Raw genomic sequence first — 19,961 nt, forward strand, 5'->3', positions numbered from 1 at the left:
TCCAAAAGTTCGAGGGAAAGATGTGTTAGTTTTCTCAGCTGTGTGTGTGAAATGAGTGAAGGTACTTTATTTGCCTGCTGTTTATAAATGGTTGTTTTTAAAACAAAAATACGCACACGAATAGCCTGGAGAGTGGCACAACTGTGCCTCATTTTGCAAAAGTACAGTGAGAAAATATTTTTTTTTAAGGTACAGTCCTCAAGGTTTTACTTGGGCAAAACTCCTGTTGAAGAAAGGGCTCCAGAACTGGGCCCTCCGGACATATGTGTGAGACTGCAATGGTGCTTCCAGTGGACATTGTGCACTTGTGACCCCCCTGCTCTCATCTGATATACAGAACAGTCCTGCTTTACTGTAGTGTTCTTGTCTATTGAGTTCAATATTTATCAAATATTTAATCTGTTTATACAATGACGACTATTTTAACACCCTCATGCTGAGACACTAGGGTTCTGTGCTACATATCAATATTATTAAACTATAATCAAGCATAGTTTGAAAACACCCTTATTATTTTAACCCCCCCAAAGAATAATCAATCTGTGGGGAGGCGGGATTCAATAAAAATAAGGGCAATATGGAGGAGAGGGGGAAAAGCTGGGTGGGGCAGCTGTGTCTGACTGTAGAACACCAGGCTTTCTTGTTTGTTTATAAAGAAGGATGAGAGGAATTGGGGTGAATGTCAAGGGGAACGGGTTCCACACTTTAGAGCCTTCCCCAGCAAAATCCTGACATTAAGGTGCAATGCTGGGATCGCTAAACTTGGGGTGGTGTCTGAATACACATCCCCCTTCAGGTCAAGACTCAAAGAGGTGGGCTCGAGTAAAGCCAGAACTGTAACGACGCCTTTGGAGCAGTGGTGGGCTGTCATGTACCTAACGCAGGTATAAAGTCCACACTTCGAGTGGTATTTGACATTACATGACAAAAAAATAATCAGCTCGCTATTGCATGAATATTGAAGTAGGTGAATTTTCTGATTTCCCCCCCTCATGTCTATTTCCATAGATCTGTGCTGAATTTTATACATTTATGCCATTGTAACTGAAAATGAATACTCTCTAAGACTTGATCCCGCTGGAGCCTGAAACTCATAGCAGCTGAGTAAACGGACTGCTGACATTCTAGCTAGGATGACGGGTGGTATGATGGGTTTTGCCACGAGGGATACAATAGAGAACAGTAGTAACGAGGAAGGGTAATTGGTGATGATTACGCCAGTTTGGGCATGGGGAATGTTTTTTAATATGTACATAGTCAAACATTTGTGCACGCACACGTGTGTGTGTGTGTGTGTCTGTGTGTGCATGTCTCATTTGCATTCAGATGTAAGTGTGTGTGTATAGTATAATTTTCTACTTGATAGAGGGTCCGATCCTGCCATTTCCATCCCCCTCGCTTCCATGGAAATCTCCTGTTGAAATCAATGGGAGTTCCTCATACAAAGGGCTTGGCCTATAATGAGTTTTTATAATGCTTGTGAATATGTAATTTTATTTTGCATCCATGTCACATGTGTAACTGGCAGTTGTGGCTTTGTCCCCTTCCTGTTTATTTTGTTCTTAGAGATTTGCATGCAGATCTGTTCATTAGGTATAAGACATCAGCTGCTGTTAGAAACTCTAGCAATGGCAAAATACACTGACTTCAAACAGGGCCAAGATTTCACCCCCTGAGTATAATTGATCATGCTCAATGTTTTTGGCAAGTTTTCCCCTTCATATTAAACTTGTCATAGAGAAAGAAAGATGGGGTCAGCAGGAGGATGGGGTCCACTGGCTTCAATAACTGAGAAAAGGCTCCCTTGCAGTTTAAAGTTCCCCCAACCTGTCCAAGAAAGGACAAAATTCTCAGCTCAGGAATGTTTTGTTTATTTCCCTGTGACTGCAGTTAAGTGTGTGTGGTGGTGGGGTGGGGAGGGGTTTGGAAAGTGAAATTATGTCTCTAAAATGGTCTTTGTTATGTGACTGAAATAGCCAGTTCTCAGCAGCTAGCGCACCAGAGTTCACAATTAACAAATTCTCACCAGGTTTTCTAAATAAGAGCTCCTATATTATGATGGGTTTCAGAGTAGCAGCTGTGTTAGTCTGTATTCACAAAAAGAAAAGGAGGACTTGTGGCACCTTAGAGACTAACCAATTTATTTGAGCATAAGCTTTCGTGAGCTACAGCTCACTTCATTATGATGATGAGCAACAACAGAAGTACCAGGATAGCAGGATAGACAGGTGTCTTTCCGAGAAACAGTCCCAACTAAAACCCACAGCATTAAGAGAGAGTCATTAATTCTAAAGCATTCAGCTCTTGATATGCATTTCGATTTCATTATTTTTCTATGCTATTCCTGGCCTGATCCTGCAGTCATTAGGTGGACAAAACTGCCGTTGAAGACAATAGGAACTTTGGGCAAATCAGTACTACAGGGTTAGGCTCTTATGTTATGTCAGCACATCCATTGTAAACCCTATTCTTCAGGGCGGAGGGTTAATTCAGTTGCAAAGTTGATAGCCAGTCTTGAAAGAAATCGGAGTTTTGCCTGAAGTCAGGACTTAAAGAATAGATGATTAGAAATTGTTGTGGCTTAAGGACAAATGTCCTGAGACACATTAGTATTTGAGTCACTTCTTTTTTCTTTCTTTTTTTTCTTTTCTAATCAGTACTCACTTTTAAAGTTTTTGTAAAACCTGCTCTGGTCAGAATAATACTAACGGGCCTCCTATAGCCAGCTTTCCCCAGCACAGCTATTTCAGGTGATGCAGCTAGTTGGGGTCTGACACCACAAACCTGTACTCGTGAGCTTTCCCATTACATTGGATAGGGCTACCTTCAGGAGTAACAGCTACTCACCTGAGTAGAAGTTTATAGGATCAGGCCCTGAGTAAGCAAAACACTGAAATACAGATGCTGTGAACTTTAGGTTGCTACACAGATTTACAGGGCCTGAACCAGAGCCGAATGGAGTCATTCACTGGGAGTCTCTCCATTGAAGCCAACAGGCACTGGATTCTATCCTTAGTCTGTGGTACATTTATACTGCAGTAAAATGGCAAAGAGAATTACAGTAAGAAATCATCTTGATTACAGCAGATAAAAGAGATGTAGGGTGAATAGTGATACACTGAATGGAATGATACATTAGGTTAAAACATACTTTTCCTGTATTGTATTCATTTCTGCACAATATTTGATGAGTACTAAAGCTACACAGAGACAGGGTGCACATGCTATTGGTGATGAAATCAAGTTGCCAGAGGTAACGCTGGGGGGAAAGGCCTAAATCAGCACAACGTACGTCCAGCTTCCGGAGAAGCCTGTTCTCCTGGACTTCTAAAATCTACCACCGGACATATATTATTGTGCCATGTGAGGGAAGCCCTGGGCCCTGAAAGGGGTTCTGCTTGAGTGGGCCCCTTCACCTGCACACAGCCTCATTGCCCTAGCAGAGCTCCTTGCAGGTTCATGGATTTACTCCACCCACCCCGCTGCCCGCTCTGAAAACAATGGGAGCTGCCGAGTCCTGAACTCTTCGGAAGATCTGGCCCTCTGTTTTGCCTTTCTCGTCAATGGCAATGATAACGGAGCCCAAAGTTGTGGTTGATTCTGTAGCCCAGGGTTTCCCAAACTTGGTGCCAACATTCCTCTCCTAAACACAGGGTGGTAGAGACAATACTTGCCCCCACACCTCAATATAAACTAGGGCTGTCAAGCGATTACAAAAATTAATCACGATTAATCATGCAATTAATCACACTGTTAATAATAGAATACCATTTATTTAAATATTTTAGATGTTTTCTACATTTTCAAATATATCCATTTCAATGAAAACACAGAATACAAAGTGTACAGTGCTCACTTTATATTTATTTTTGATTACAAGTATTTACACTGTAAAAACCAAAAGAAATAGTATTTTTCCATTCACCTAATATAAATACTGTAGTGCAATCTCTTTATCATGAAAGCTGAACTTACAAATGTAGAATTATGTATAAAAAAACTTACGTTCAAAAATAAAACAATGTAAAATTTAGAGCCTGCAAGTGTACTCCATCCTACTTCTTGTTCAGCCAATTGCTCAGACAAAGAGTTAGTTTACTTTTTCAGGAGATAATGCTGCCTACTTCTTGTTTACAAGGTCACCTGAAAGTGAGAACAGGCGTTCTCATGGCACTGTTGTACCCAGCGTCACAAGATATTTACGTGCCAGAGGCGCTAAAGATTCATATGTCCCTTCATGCTTCAACCACCATTCCAGGGGACGTGCATCCATGCTGATGATGGGTTCTGCTCGATAACAATCCAAGGCAGTGTGGACCGACACATGTTCATTTTCATTATCTGAGTCAGATTTTCTTTTTTGGTGATTCAGGTTCTGTAATTTCCGCATCAGAGTATTTCTCTTTTAAGACTTCTGAAAACATGCTCCACACCTCATCCCTCTCAGATTTTGGAAGGCACTTCAAATTCTTAAACCTTGGGTCGAGTGCTGTTGCTATCTTTAGAAATCTCACATTGGTACCTTCTTTGTGCTTTGTCAAATCTGCAGTGAAAATGTTCTTAAAAGGAACAAGATGGGCTGGATCATCATCCGAGATTGCTATAACATGAAATACATGGCAGAATGTGGGTAAAATAGAGCAGGGGACATACAATTCTTCCCCCAGGAATTCAGTCAAAAATTTAATTAATGCGTTATTTTTTTAACGAGCGTCATCAGGATGGCAGGATATCCTCTGGAATGGTGGCCAAAGCATGAAAGGGCATACAAATGTTTAGCATATCTGGCACGTTAATACCTTGCAACAATGACTGCAAAAATGCCATGCAAAAGCCTGTTCTCACTTTCTGGTGACACTATAAATAAGAAGAGGGCAGCATTATCTCTTGTAAATGGAAATAAATTTGTTTGTCTTAGCGATTGGCTGAACAAGAAGTAGGACTGAGTGGAACTGTAGGCTCTGAAGTTTTACATTGTTTTGTTTTTGAGTGCAGTTATGTACCAACCCCCCTCCCCCACGTTTGTAAGTTGTAGTTCCATGATAAAGAGATTGCACTACAGTACTTGTATGAGGTGAATTGAAAAATACTATGTCTTTTGTTTATCATTTTTACAGTGCAAATATTTATAAGCAAAACTAATACATACACTTTGATTTCAGTTACAACACAGAATACAATATATATGAAAATGTAGAAAAACATCCAAAATATTTTATAAATTTCTGTTGGTATTCTATTGTTTATCAGTGCAAATAAAACTGTGATTAATTGTGATTAATTTTTTAAATCGTGATTAATTTTCTGGAGTTAATCACGTGAGTTAACTGCGATTAATTGACAGCCCTAATATAAACATTTTAATTGGTGTGGGTCGGGGCAGCAAAGAGCATTCATGGTGGAGGGGAGGAGGGTTCATGGACTGGGAGGCTGCAGTTAGAAAGCATTTTAATCACATGGACGGAGCAGCCTGTTTACTTCTCCAGCTTGCTGGATCATTTCCACTTGGAGCTCCTGCAAACAGCCCATCTATTGAGCAGCTAGCATTCAGCGCTGAATATTCAGGACTAGATTCTTGTCTTAGCCCTTTTCTTTTTTCCTGTTCCCTGGCCTTGCTTGCACATTGTGGGAAGTGGAGCCTTCTCCCGGAGGTCAGCCTCGCAGTTTGCGAAACTTGTGCTACTTTCTGAGGGGAGAAGGAGCGGAAGGAATTGAATTTGCTCTAGGTTTTTGAATCTCTAATTTGCGTATATTGGGGGCAGAGTGGAGAGCTGTTGAGAAACATCTCAGAAATATATTTAGCTGGTAAGCTCTGTGGGATAAAACATAATGGCCATAATGGATCAGACCAAAGGTCCATCTAGCCCAGTATCCTGTCTTCCGACAGTGGCCAGTGCCAGGTGCTTCAGAGGGAATGAACAGAACAGGTAATCATCAAGGGATCCATTCCCTGTCACCCATTCCCTGCTTCTGACGAGAACTCTTAGTGTGTATATGTACAGTCCATAGTACTGTGGGACACTGATCTTTGCTGGGACCTCTAGGATGGCCTAGAGCACATTGTTTATTAATTAATTAATTAATACATATTATTTTATTTATTATTGATTACCACCCCTTCTAATTTTGTAAAACAAATATGCTCCAGATGCATTTTTAAATTCTAAAAGAAATACTGTTCTCTTCTCTTTTTACCCTTTAGTATATCTTCATTTCTATTGCTTTGTTTTGCTGGGTTGTTTTTTTTTTAGTATTTGGGTCCTTCCATATTGCTGCTGCCAATCCAGATGGCCCATCTGGACTTTTTTGAGAGTCAAGATTTCTGTATGGGTCTGGCAAGTGGTGCTCTTTTTGATGGGACAGATTTCTCTGGCTCTTGTATAGTTTTTCTCTTTTCTGCTGGTCTCCCTTTTCTCTGTTTGTTTGGTATCTTCTCCATCTTTATCTTCTCTCCCTCCATCCTCCTTTCTTCTTGGCTACCTCCTTTTACCAGTCCCACCCCCCCCACCGCAATATTTCCTCTTCCTCCCCCTTTTCTTTTCTTTCTCAATTGTCTTCCTCATCCCCCATCCCTATTGTCATTGTTTTCTTGTCTCTTCCCCCTCATCACTTGTCTTCTTGCTTTGTCCTCTTTGCCTGCCTGTCTTACTGATGCACCACCTCAGTGCTTAAAGTGTGTGTAGGAGGAGAGGTCACAAGGGATCACAGACCTGGCAAAAAATAATAATTAAGAATTGAACCAGGTCACTGAGGGGCACACTTTAAGCACAGTTTTATAGAAGTTGCATCTCCCGGATTATTATAGACCCCACACATTTTTTCAGACCACTTTAAGCACTGATCACTGTGTTGGGCCAACTTGGCTTGCTGTTAGATTCAGCAGCGCCTGTTGCAGGGAAGGAAGCATAGCATGGGCACCTGGTGTACACCTGCTTCTCATAGATATTGTATCCAGCCAACTCACTTTAGTTTTGTACCCCTGTGGGACTGAATCAATGGTCTGGGGCTTTCATGCCTCTTTGCATACGCTAGTGGGTTGAGGTTCAAGGGTTATCATGATGATTTCCCCGCAAAAGCTACTAATGAGTGGATACCCCTGCCAGGTGACTGGGACCAAGAAACAAAGACCAGTCTCTTATGAACACTCGTGTGTGTCACACATTGATTACATGGGGTTCAAAGTAAATGGAATTTTTGGCAAAAGTGCAGAGAGGGAGCTGTCCTTCGGCCTAGGAATGAACCTGGCACAGAAAAGGAGGAGGTGATTGTGAACTTTCAAATGTTCCTGGAAGGAAATGTTGCAGAGAAATCAGAGAAGGTAAAATCTTCCATACTGCTATGTGCGGCAGACCCAGAATCACTGGAGATCTACATAATACATTAAAATGAGAGCATGAATGTGGCTGCAAACTGACAAAGTCATCCAAAAAATTCAGGAATACATTCAAGGTATATATTCTTTAAAAAAAACCAGGTGCTGGGGCAGATGATTGACCATCATGTTGCAGAGCTAGGTAATGACTAAGTCAGGTGAATTTGAATAGTTAACAGATGGATCAATTAGATATCAGTTTATTTCTGGTATAACTGATCACTAGGTCAAAGCAAGGCTACTGTGAGAAATGGACTTGACATTGCAAAGAACAGTGCATGCTTACAATGCTGGTGAAAACTACTGCCCAAAATATGTGGAATGCTGGAGAATGGCTGTCATCATAATTCCACGCAGAACATGAGGTCAGATATACCAAACATAAATCACCATGTGGTTCCTGAGGAGGATAAGGACAGAATTTGAGATGTTCCTGTCTTGCCAGGCATAAATGCTGCTATGAAAAATAAGATCTGTAGTGAAATAGAGGAATCAGAATGCAAATGAACCATTGCAACCACATAAGATTCCTGAATGTCCTTGGTCCAAGGTTTGGGCCAGTCTTTTAAAACTGAAATATGCCCTCTTGGGTGAAATATTACTCCAGATTTTTAAAACTGAGCTGTTGCACAACACATGAAGTAACAAGGTAATAGCACAGTGTAAACACGATTTGCTCACCATGAGATTCCAGATGAGTTAACAACAAATAATGGGCTATAATTCACAACTCTTTCAGGTATATCAGTTCAAGCACAGCAGGGCAAGCCCATACTACACACCATAAAATGGGTTAGCACACAAGTCAATACAAAGAGCAAAAAATGAATAAACAGAACAAAAGGGCCCCATTGGATTCACGGGGTCCATACTTGGCATTGTTGGAATATCACAACACCCCTCACAATGCTTCATTAGGACCACCAGTTCAGAGATTTATGGGTGGAAGGACAAAGACCTTTAGCATGTTTCTTTGACCAAAGACAATTAACCCTGAAGTAGTTCCAACAGAACGATAGTCCAAGAAACTAGAACATAAAGAAACTACTACAAGAAGAATGCTAGACACTTACCCCTGTTGCGAGTGGGAAAGAATGTTAGATTTCAAAGAGGCCGTATCTGGCAACTTGCCAAGGTAATGGGCACCCAAGATACTACCAGCAGTGCTCCTGGATGGGCTGACATAATGCACATCCAGTCAACAACAATGAAATTACAAAAAAACAGGATACCCAGGATCAAGGTAGCAGATCCACCTAAAGAACAAGTGGCCGTGTGATCAGAAAGCCACTGAGCTTGAGAGGTAATCGTTATTGACCAATGGTCCAGAAGAGGCAGAAGAATCCTTTCATGTGCCCTGGCGGTTGACGTTATCTACTCTAACCAATAGCCTAAACTTCTCTCCATGTTTTATTAATTGTCCATATTAATTTTTGGTGTTGGTTTGGGTTGATAGTATATTAGTTGCATTTGTTTGTTTGACTGTTTTGAAAAAGATGTACCATCAGCCACTAGAATTGGTGGCAACTGACCCCTGCCATGTACCAGGCGTGTAATTGTTTGTAACCCAGTCCCACGTCAGGTGGCTGGTGCTAGGAAATAAATCTCAGTGTTTTGGTGAAGTTTTCAGAGCGATCATGATTTTTTTTCCCCTTTAGGGACTCTTTCAAAAGCTTCTAATGCTCTGCTGTAGTCGACCTTAGGACACTTCCAACAGTGCATACTATAGTGTGCTTCTCAGGCGATGGACGACTTTGGTGTACGCAACAAGCAACTAAACAGCGTGTGTTACAGGAGATAAGGAAGGAGCAAGACACGAGTGGGTTTCTCGTCAGAACAAGTGATGTATAGGAGCTCTGGCTATAAGCCTGACCATGACTTGCTGCTTCATAATCACCTGTAGTGCACACTATTAGGGGACTAGTCCCAAGTCTGCTGGACTAGCTGTCTGTATTATTGGCAGCAAGGGTTGAACTGGGGGGAGAATATTCTGGTGGTGCTTGGCTCATGGCCTCGTTACTAAGCGTCCACCTTAGTTTGCTCTCCCCTCAACTCTCCCCACACCACCTTCTTCTGTGGGCTGCTACTTCCTTCACCTTTCCTCTCATAGATGCTGTCCCTCTTCCCTTTTCTCTTTACCCCTCTTTCTGGAGTGCTCACTCCAAGCCTTGGTATAATAACTAGGAGTAATGGGATGAATTTAAGAAAAAGAAACATTAAGCTGGAGATACACTTCCTAGCAGGGAAGAGTCTATTAGAGTGAATAATAACCATCTCCAGGGAAGCGATGGAACATTTAAAACTAGACTAGACAAAGCCCTAGAGAATGCACAGTAGGGAACAACCCTAGCAGGGCCCCAGAACATGGTTAAAGTGACCTGCCAGATCTTTTCCAGCCTAATTTCCATGCTACTCAACCACAGTGGATAAGCACAGCTAGATGTTAATGCTCAGATGATTAGCACTGAAATAGTTAAATGCTGTCAATTTAAAACTGTTGTCGTTAGGCTATGCAGTTGACGCCCCTTATGATAAACTAGAGAAGTCTCTTATAGCTATTGGATCAAATTCGATTCAGAGGTAACTCTGTTAAAGTCAGGGGAGTGACGCCAGGGATGAGTTTGCTCCATTGTTTCATCTGTTTGCAGACTCATGAAATAACTATAGACCTGTTACATTCTGGTCCCTGCTAGAGGGTTTTCATCACCACCAGTAGCATTCATAAATAAATAAATAATAAAGACGCTGAAGGCTTAGCTCCTGGAGAAAACGGAGCCACTAGGAAAGTTTTATTTATATATAGGTAGTGCTTTATGGATTTAGCATCTGATCCAAAGCCTGTTGAAAGCAATAGAAAGACCCTATTGACTTCAGTGGGCTTTACTCAGCTCCCTATTCCAGTAATGTTATGTTCAACAATTAGATCCTATCATGTAAACTTTTGTGTTTCGGTTGAAAGCTGTTAGGCCCTGCTCCTGCGTCTACTGAAGTCAATGAGAGTTTGTCCTTTGACTTCAGTGGGTGCTGGAATAGACCCTTAATGATTTGCTGGGTATACTCTGGTGAGGCTGTCCTGCAGAGACCAATGGCCAACAGTGTTTTGTTCTGTTAAGGAGAGTAGGGCTTGGGAGTTTAAAAGTCCTGACTTGTCCTCTGAGTTAGTATGGTTGATTGATTTGGGTCGTGACAGTGTTGCGTGGACTTCTTTTTCCCCAGAAGAAATATTAGAATAAGATGTACTATTGTTTTTCCTTTTACTATCATTATTACTTATTTGCATTGCAATAGCATGCAAAGACCCCATACCAGGATTGTCGCTCCATTGTGATAACCACAGTTGTGGAGGCTGAAGTTCTCTATCCACCCACGTGGGCAGCAGGAATGCAAGGGTCTTTCATATCAACGTGCTTCAGGCTAGAGATGAGAAAAGTGTTCAGTCTCCATAAACTACTCAGTCAGCAGCCTTTCTCCAGAGACTGCTACCACGGGGGCCTGTTAGAACCATGTTTTTTCTGATGTGAACACTTACCCACTAGGAACAGGTGTAAGATCACCAAGTGAGTTCACGCAGGGCACTGGGCAGTCTTTCTCCAGTAATGATATTTCGTTAGTAAAGTGAAGGGCTGCATTTGATCTGGAGAACTAGAGATGGAAGATTCCATATCCTAGGGGCAGTCCCCTGAGCTATCTCCTTATACCCACCATATTTGTTGTCCCAAGCCACACCCTCTTGGCTTGAGATGTCACAAGAATAGCTAATCGCGGCTGGCTGAGTCAGCACTGGGATTGGCTGCAAAACGAGGTGGTGGTGACTGATGTAGTAGATGGAACTCTTCCCTGTGAAAATGTTGAACCAATACCACAGCATAGTAGTGTTGTGGAAAACGAGTCACACCATCTGTTTGGTTCAAACAGTCTGAGATCCTTTTATTTTTGAATACAAGCATGCAGGGAGAAGGAGACAGAGATGGTCACACACAGGAATTTCCAGGAAAGGTCTGCACTTTGCTTGTGGCTGCGTTTTGTCTCAGGGCTTTTGCAGGTTCGAGGGGCGGAGGTTGCATATAATGGACAGCTAGGGACTTGAGCTAGGCTAGAGGTTGGCCTAGTTTGTTATCTGGCTCAAAATACCACGGCCCAGCATATGCAAATGCTCTTAGCTTAAGCTAAGTCTTACAGGATGCAGGCCTGTAGGCCTCTTGAGTTACCGCTCTTGCCTATGCTGCATATAGTGCATAGGTCTTGTCACAGAGTGGGATGGGGTCAGGTCAACAATACTTTCCCCCACAGTAGTAAGGTTCAGTGTGTTGCAGGAACTGCCATCTCTCAGATAAAATGTATAATGAAGTCTCCTTGACTACATTTGGATATTAAATATCTCATGGCACTCTTTGCAAGTGTAATGGTGTGCAGGCCAGTTTCTGCTTTCAATATTCACAATCTGTAGACTTAACTTCCCCTCTACTTCAATTGCTTAGCACGCAGTTTTAAATCTGCTTTGTAGTATTGTTGGAAGGTTATAACTAAAGCGATAAACAGAAAGTAGGAATGGATCGCATTCAGGTTCAATTGCCAAACCATCGGAGTGTGTGGGTGGTTGAATCAAAAGTTTTTCCTTTGGCCCATTTCTAGCTCTAACAGCAGCCAAATCCCGCTTCAGAGGTGACTCAGCAATCAGCAAATTGAAGCAATCCATATAGGGTGAATCCTGAGCCCTTGTGCAAAGCTGAATTAAATGGTCCTATTTATTGTTGTCAAATCACTTGAAAATTCTGAGTTCAGGAGCCAATCACTCCAGGTTTACAGAGTGGAGAGATTTGCACATTGGCATGATGCATATCGAGAAATAACCATACAATGATTATGCCAATCATACAACCACATTCAAATTGCAGAATATTGCATAACTGGTGGAAAATCCCTGCACTGTGATTGGTTGAGACAAAATAAAGGCCAGATTAGATGATCATAATGGTCTCTCTTGGCCTTAAATCTATGACTTTGTGAATTCCCCTTCAGTACAATTATTCACATATATAACATCAACTACAATCTACTCTGGCAAACAGTCATTATTAGCCAGTCAAATGTAGGAATTTACATAACCACTGTCTATCTCAATCTCGATAGCTAGTCTTTGAATATACACATTTATGAAGTCTTATTGGTTACAGTAATCTCTCAGCTCCGATTAGCTGCTGTACTGAGAATTTTTTCAAGCTGTTTGCCAGCAATACATATAAGAACATAAGAATGGTCATAGTGGGTCAGACCAGTGGTCCAGCTAGCCCAGTATCCTGTCTTCCAACAGTGGTCAATGCCAGGTGCTTCAAAGGGAATAAACAGAACAGGCAATCATCAAATGATCCATCCCCCGGTGCCCACTCCCAGCTTCTGGCAGTCAGAGGCTAGGGATGCCCAGAGCATGGGGCTGCATCCCTGACCATCTTGGCTAATAGCCATTGATGATCTTATCCAATTATTTTTGAACCCTGTTATAGTTTTGGCTTTTACAACATCCTCTGTCACTTCAGCGTCTCAATCCCTTTAGCTGAAGCAGAAAAATGCCAACATTTACATGACAGAGAAGGGAAAAAACCAGGAAAGAAAATTATGCTGTCAATCTTCTGTGAGAGAGAATTTAAAAAAATAAAAGCTTGAGTTTAATTTAGAACATTAAAAACGTCCACGTAGAAACAATTTGAGTGTGCTTTCATTAGACACAATAATAAAAATATTTTGGGCTAATAAATACAGTGGTTTTCAGCCTCATTCTTTATGATAAATACCTTGGCAAATTTCATTTAGACCAGGAAATGCTTATTACTTTGAGGAAACACCTTCAAACCGTCTTTATGAAAGTACTCTGAAGTTAATTGTCCTATTCTCAAATTATTTAGCAAGGAAATCAAGAACGAAAAATTACCTTGGTTTTAAGAATCTGCTTCTTTCGGTCATACAGAAATGGTGTAATATTTATAATGGGCTTGTCTTCACTTACATACCAAAAAATATACAATTGCAAAATGCAGCATGTAAAATGACAGGTTGATTGACAGTCCACTTTTAGTCCCTGATATATTTACTTATTATTTAAAGAGGCACCGTCATCTCAAAAACTATATTTAAAAAAATCCTTACCTGTGTTCTTTACTAATAGTGTAACAGAGTTACTGTATTGCGTTACTATACAGAGTCCCCATGGGGTGACTGTGTTAAATATTACTAAGCACACCCACAGACAGCCCATAAAACATCTGACTCCTCCCATGTGGGAAGGACTTCTGCCTTGGGAAGTAATTATTAGAGGAAGTTTAGGGGCGGATGGGTGTGCATGCTTCCTGTGGAAGGGAGAATGTGAAACAGCCCTCGCAGGAGGAGGGGAGCTGCCTTTGTACTCTATTCCTGCAATAAATAGATGTGCTTTTGTTGTTTCATGGAGCTCATGTTTGCATTGTTGTTGTGGGGACTGTGCCTGGCTATGCTAACCAACCAATACGTAGACCCCAAGGTCACAGAACAATAATTAGGCCTCAATCCTGAAAAGACAACCATACAGTGAGACTCAAGGCCTGCCTAGAGCCCTGCTGAAGTCTGTAGGGGTCTGTGCACATTCAGGGGTCTGCCTATATGGTTGTTTCTATAGGGTCATGGCCTCTATTATTAAGATCTGAAAGAATTTAAAAATCAAACTTACTTTTCACTTTTTAGTTTGTTTTTATTATTTTTGTTTGTTTGTTTTGGTTTGGGTTTTTTTTGCTCAGGTGAGAAACTAAACTAGACCAGCCAGCTTCACTTTTGTTTCTAGTCAGTTTCTCTCTTGCTCCTTTTTTTAAAAAAAATTTTCATTAGCGCACTGCTGCCATATTTGGGCTCTGCAAGTCCCTGATGGCAATATTTAAATTTCTGCAAAAACATGTTTGTGCTTTTTAAGAAATGCACGAAAATATTCTTATTAGTGTCGGATGTTAGGTTTTGTAAAAACTTAAAAAAAAAAAAAAAAACAGTTAAAAATAGTTTCCTCCACAGTTAATTTGGGGCCCAAACTACCTGGCAGTAGTGGGCTCTACAAAACAATCTAATATATATTCTGTCCTCATTTGCAAATCTGTGCCCTGATGCCACAATTAGATCCACATGGGCAGAGTCCTGCTGATTTCAAGCAAAAATACAGCAAATTATTGTTGCAACTTCAGTGAGAACTGGTGGATGCTCAGCCCTTTTGCAAAGCTCATTTAATACAGGTGCTAAATATGGTTTTAGGAGCCTAACTTTAGGGACCCAATTTTGGAAATCTTGATCCAGGTGCACAGGAAATGTCTGGCTGAATGTCTGAGTGCACCAATTCGCACTGGCTGTGATAGCCAGATCTTCATCACTCATCTCATAACACCAGTCACATCATTTAAAGAAGCAGACCTTTTTCAGCTAGGTTCTGTAATGTGCTCTGTTATATGGTAAATTTGCCAGTAATCCTCTGAACATTGAGACTCAGGGTTAGTTTCCTCTATTCTTTGCTGCTTGGCAGGTCAAATAATTTTTCATACTGGAAGAGGTTTGATAGACACTTGAATGTGAGACCACAGGGGAAAAGCCAGGGTGCTGCAGATAGTGGTGTGTGGGATCTGCCACTAAGTTTAGGGTTGCAGTACATTGTTAAACAGCAACTGTGTCTCATCCCATAGGTGACTGCATTAAGAGGTGGGGGGATTGTGCAAACTATAGTTTGTCAGCCTTCTAAATGAATCTAAGTCATGGTATTAATCGAAGACAGTGGGTTCAGTATGTGTAAAGATATTGACAAGCAAAATACCACCAAATAAAACCTTGAAAAAGCTTTGCCCCCAGTCCAGCGCCAGGCCCAGGCACTGAAGATAAATACAGATGGCTACTGCCAGCTCCCTGTTGCTAGGATGACTCACACAGTTCTTGTTAGAAGGATGAAGAACAGAGGATCAGTCTATCTGCTCAGAGGTGGTGGCAGCTATGTTTGCTTTTAATCCCAGCAGCTGAGCTCAATACCATGAGATGCGTATAAGCAGCACAGGCTGCTTTCTGAAGAGCTCACGTCAAAGAGGTGGGGTTGCCTTTCTCATAGGCCTCTCAGACCTCACTCTGCTGTAATCTGGAGTGCCTGGTTCCTCTTTGCTGCTGAGGGCCTATCCCTCTGCCCCACTGCACTGAAGGAGCAGGAGGGATTCACAGCACCACTGGGTCAATTTGAGCATGTGGCAGGAACACCAGACATGGTGCAGAGAATAATGTGGCATATGGCCCTTAGCCAGTGTACTGGATCTACCTGCCGCAAAACTTCAATGGGATCTTTTCTTCTGTGAAAGCCAGACTTGTGGTTTGTGATTGGGTAAAGTACAGATTAGTTATCAAGGTTCTACTGTAAGGTTGTAAGCCACTGGGCTCAGGGTGGTCTTCTGTATGGCCATGTTGGATGTGATAGAAAGAGGAATAGCTTTCCGGAGAGGGTATAAACCTACCAGAAACAATAGCTATATGTTGCTGCAGTGTTTGTTTGCTTTAGCTGCCTTCCTGAAAAAGTGTGGAAAATCCTCATCTGCAAAGGGAGTAAATTCTAGGAATGAGAGAATTACGGGTCTGATACTTCTTGGGTGCTCTGCAGTCTAATGGTGAATGTGTTGCCTCTGTGCACAGGACCTGCAAACAGTTGAGAAAGGGGAGGTGGTGCATGCAAATGTGGCCATACTTAAGGGAATGAAGGCTGCACTTTCAGGAATCCAGATGGAATAGAGAGATGGGGTGGTGCAACATGAAGCTGCTGCGACCTGTGGTTCAGGGGCTAACCAGCTCGAACAGCATGGGCCCAACTATAACTGAAGACTTATGGTAGGGTCCTGGCAAACATGTGATTGGCTGCTTCACGTTGCCCTTCTTGAGTACTTCTGTATGGACTCCTGTTGCGTGCATGTGTGAGCACCTGGGAGCATGAGGCTGCTCTCATGGGTGTTGTCTGGCCACGATTGCTTACGTCTTTATTGATTCAAATTAAATTCTGAACCAAAGTTGTACATATCCTGTTTTTATAACTTCAAAGTATACCTTCAAATTAGCATTCTAAAACCACAGGATACACTTAGCAATGCAGTGAGCTGCCCGCAAAATGCCAGTGCTCTCATGTTTACCCACTAGGATGCTAAATCTCACAGACAACCATCCCCTGGACCTCCGCCAGCCCATCACTGCACCCTGAAATTAATGTTTTAGGTCTCTCATGTAGGCTGTGTGGTGTAAAGTGAGTGTGTGGTCATCCAGATCCCTTTCAATACTCTTGGCCCTGGCTATCTGCTACATACCAGGGTCTGACTAACTTCACTTACTCTTAGTCTTTTCTCTGCAGGGTTGCTACCTGCTGCAAGTATGGGACTACTTTTGCAGCCTTGTGTTCACCCTCTTCCTACCCCACCTATGGCCATGGTCAGTTCCACCAGAGAGGAAGAATTACATTAATTGCAGTAGTGTCCAAAGGTCCCAGCCAGACTCAGGGCTCCATTGTTCTAGGAGCTGTACAAGCACACACATGAGAAGATTCAATCCTTGCCCTTAAGACCTGGCATCTAAGGCCACAGTCCTATAATCAGAGCTCCATGGCCAGACCCTTGTATCTGCTGGGAGGAGGAATTCGTGAGGGGATAAGTGTCCACCTGAGTGTATCTGATTCCAGGATTGGGCCTCTGTGTGGGTTCTAACCCTGTCAAGACTTGCACACTTGGTTAACTTTGTACATGTGAAGAGTCTCATTGAAATCATGCATAAGTCTTTGCAAGATTGAGGCCTAGAAATGTATGCATAGTGCATTTGTTTCAATTCCCTGCATAATTTTGAAAGCATTTCAGGAGAACAGGGCCCTTGATTTGTCTTGTCATATTAAATTATGTGTCAGAGAAATTATTGGTCTCCATGAAGAAGACTCTTAATGTACATGGACACATCTCACTCAGCCTGTGTAGTTTTTTAAAACAGAAATCTGATAGCTGAAGGTGGGAAGATGATTCGGCTTGTATGTGGGTTTGGGCAAGGTTTGAGTGAAATCCAGCCGAAAGGCCTCTAGCAAAACCTGTGGTTCTGTGTTGTATTGAGAAGAGCGAACGATTATCCAGGGAAATGCCTCGTCTCACTGTGATGAGACGGAGGCGCGGTAACGCGACCCTTTATCTAGTCTGCCGGTACTGGCTTCACGCTGTGCAACCCGAGCCATTGAGTCTTTCTAACTTCCTTTGCCTCGGGTAGCTAGGTGCAGCTGGTGCCCTGCATCTTTGCCGCCTGTGTTAGCCATCATTTTCAGGGTTTACACTGGATCTGGCCACCTGGCATAATGGCCAAGGTAATATTTCGGACAAGCCTTTATCGCTGATGGCATAACTCCAATGAGCAATCCCCGACTTCAGATGTTACACCTCCTCTACCCCAATGAGGTACAGGTTGGACTTTGGGGGGAGACCTCCAATACAAGAGTTCATCAAGTCTGTTCTGATGTTGGACTGTCAAGCCTCTGCGGTTGTGCAGGAACAGACCAAATGGCAAATTATTGCTACGGCCGACTGTCTGGCTAAGCACTGAAGAAGAAAAGATTGTATTTAGGATTGCCAAGTGTCCTGTTTTTGACTGGTCGAAAAGGGACCCTGGTGGCTCCGGTCAGCATCGCTGACTGGCCTGTTAAAAGTCTGGTTGGTGGCACGGCTAAGGCAGGCTCCGTGCCTGTCCTGGCTCCGCAAGGCTCGCAGAAGTGGTGACATGTCCCTGCACCCCAAGGTGCAGGGGCGGCCAGGGAGGCCATGCATGCTGCCGCTGACCTGAGAGCCGGCTCTGCAGCTCCCATTGGCCGAGAACTGCGGCCAATGGGAGTTGCGGTGACTGTGCCTGTGGGTGAGGGCCTCGCACAGAGCCTCCCTGGCTGCCACTGTGCTTAGGAAACAGAGGACATGTTGCTGCTTCTGGGAGCCGCCGCAGGTAAGTGCTGCCCAGAGCCCGCTCTGCACCCCCAACCCCTGCCTGCACCCCAGCCCTGAGCCTCCCCCCACACACCCCAACTCCCTCCCATTTTCTGCAGTCAGAAAGTTGGCAAGCCTAATTGTATTATAGACTTCAGATCATTCAAAAGATTTGTATTTACACAAAAGACAAAAAAGCAATTTTGTTATTTTGCAGAGAGCTGGATTGAAAGATGTCTCAATGAAAGTGAAAACAAACGGTATTCCAGTCACACCTCTCTGGGGAATGTTTCTAATGATGAAAGTAAGTAATTTTTCATTCCATTTAAGTGAGGTTATGGGTATGCCCACGTGCAGAAGTTAACTTGTTTAAACATGCCATTGTAACACTGATGCTTACATTCAAAAACTATCTTTATTTCATCATGACATTGAATATATAAAGAAAAAATTACATGCCTTATAATGAGGGTAGGCCTACACTGCAATACAAGGGGTGATTGCAGTTCAGGTAGGAATGCCCATGTTGACAGAGTTAAAAATAGCAGTGCAGACATGGGGTCACTGGCTTCAACAGGGGCTAGCAGCGTAAGTACATACCTTGGATTCTGGCATGTTTGTACAGCCCTTGCTAAAGCCTGGGCTACCGCATCTGTACTGCTATTTTTAGCAGTACGGCAAGCACACCTTGGATCGCAGCATAGGTGTAGACTTAGCGGCACTGTGCTGGTTTTCAAGTTGATGATCTGGTAAATGAAGTGAATCTTGTTGTACAGCACAAAAAGGCAGTTACACTATACACGGGATTTAAAACTATTAGTTATTATTTGTATTGTGGTAGCAACTATGGACACCAGTCATGGACCAGGATCCCACTGTGCTAGGCACTGTACAGACAGACAGCTGCCCCAAACAGCTTACAATCTAAGGACTGTAAAATAGTGTATATTCAGGTTTCCAAATCCAGTCATTGTTGGAATGAAAGAGTGTTTCAGTTGTGTAGTCCAAAGAGCCGGGTTACTGTGATATCTGATAATTTTATACATGTTTTTCATTAGAATGTTTGCTAGCCTCCCATTAAAAATGTATTGAAGAGGAAGCAGTGTTGTCTGTTGGTTAGATCAGGATACTCGGAGTCGGGGCTTCAGTAGGGCTCTGTGTGGGCACAGGGGTCTGCCTGAATAGAATAGGTTGCAGGATTTGGGGTCCACTGTATAAAAAGTTATGACCTGTAAAATGCAACTGTCAGGATTAGATCGAGAGCAAAATCTGTTTTGTTTTTGACAGGTGACCACCAGACACTTGGAACGCAGAATAAAACAATAAACAGTGGCTTAATAAATCCTTCCTAATGTGTACATTATGTGTTTAAAAATTAGACTCTCTGAGGTTACAATCACATGTTAAATATGCCCTTACCAATGCTACTAATACCTTAAGTTATTAAAGGGACAGTGTCAATTTTAAATCTAGTCAGAGGAAAAATATTTTAATTATCTTCAGTGATAGCAATTTTAGTTGTTGCTTGTAACAAGTTTAAAAATCAGGCAGAAATGATTTTTAAGGTGTTTCCCTTTAAATTTTTTTTTTTAATTCAGCATTTACTTTTCCTCATTTGGGTTTTTTCT

The 19,961-nt window shown here is 42.4% G+C and overlaps 1 protein-coding gene across 1 annotated transcript in view; it reads left to right on the top strand.

Annotated features, from left to right (window-relative positions):
* Nucleotides 1-16,154: 16,154 nt before the first annotated feature.
* Nucleotides 16,155-19,961, top strand: part of RFX4 (regulatory factor X4) — a 107,537-nt gene continuing 103,730 nt past the window's right edge. Inside the window, exons 1-3 of the mRNA XM_077833337.1 lie at nucleotides 16,155-16,231; nucleotides 16,743-16,819; nucleotides 18,551-18,637. Of these exons, the coding sequence (XP_077689463.1) occupies nucleotides 16,155-16,231; nucleotides 16,743-16,819; nucleotides 18,551-18,637 (241 nt within the window). The remainder of the gene's footprint in view (nucleotides 16,232-16,742; nucleotides 16,820-18,550; nucleotides 18,638-19,961) is intronic.

The sequence above is a fragment of the Eretmochelys imbricata genome, chromosome 1 (assembly GCF_965152235.1).
Source record: "Eretmochelys imbricata isolate rEreImb1 chromosome 1, rEreImb1.hap1, whole genome shotgun sequence".
Lineage (NCBI taxonomy): Eukaryota > Metazoa > Chordata > Testudines > Cheloniidae > Eretmochelys > Eretmochelys imbricata.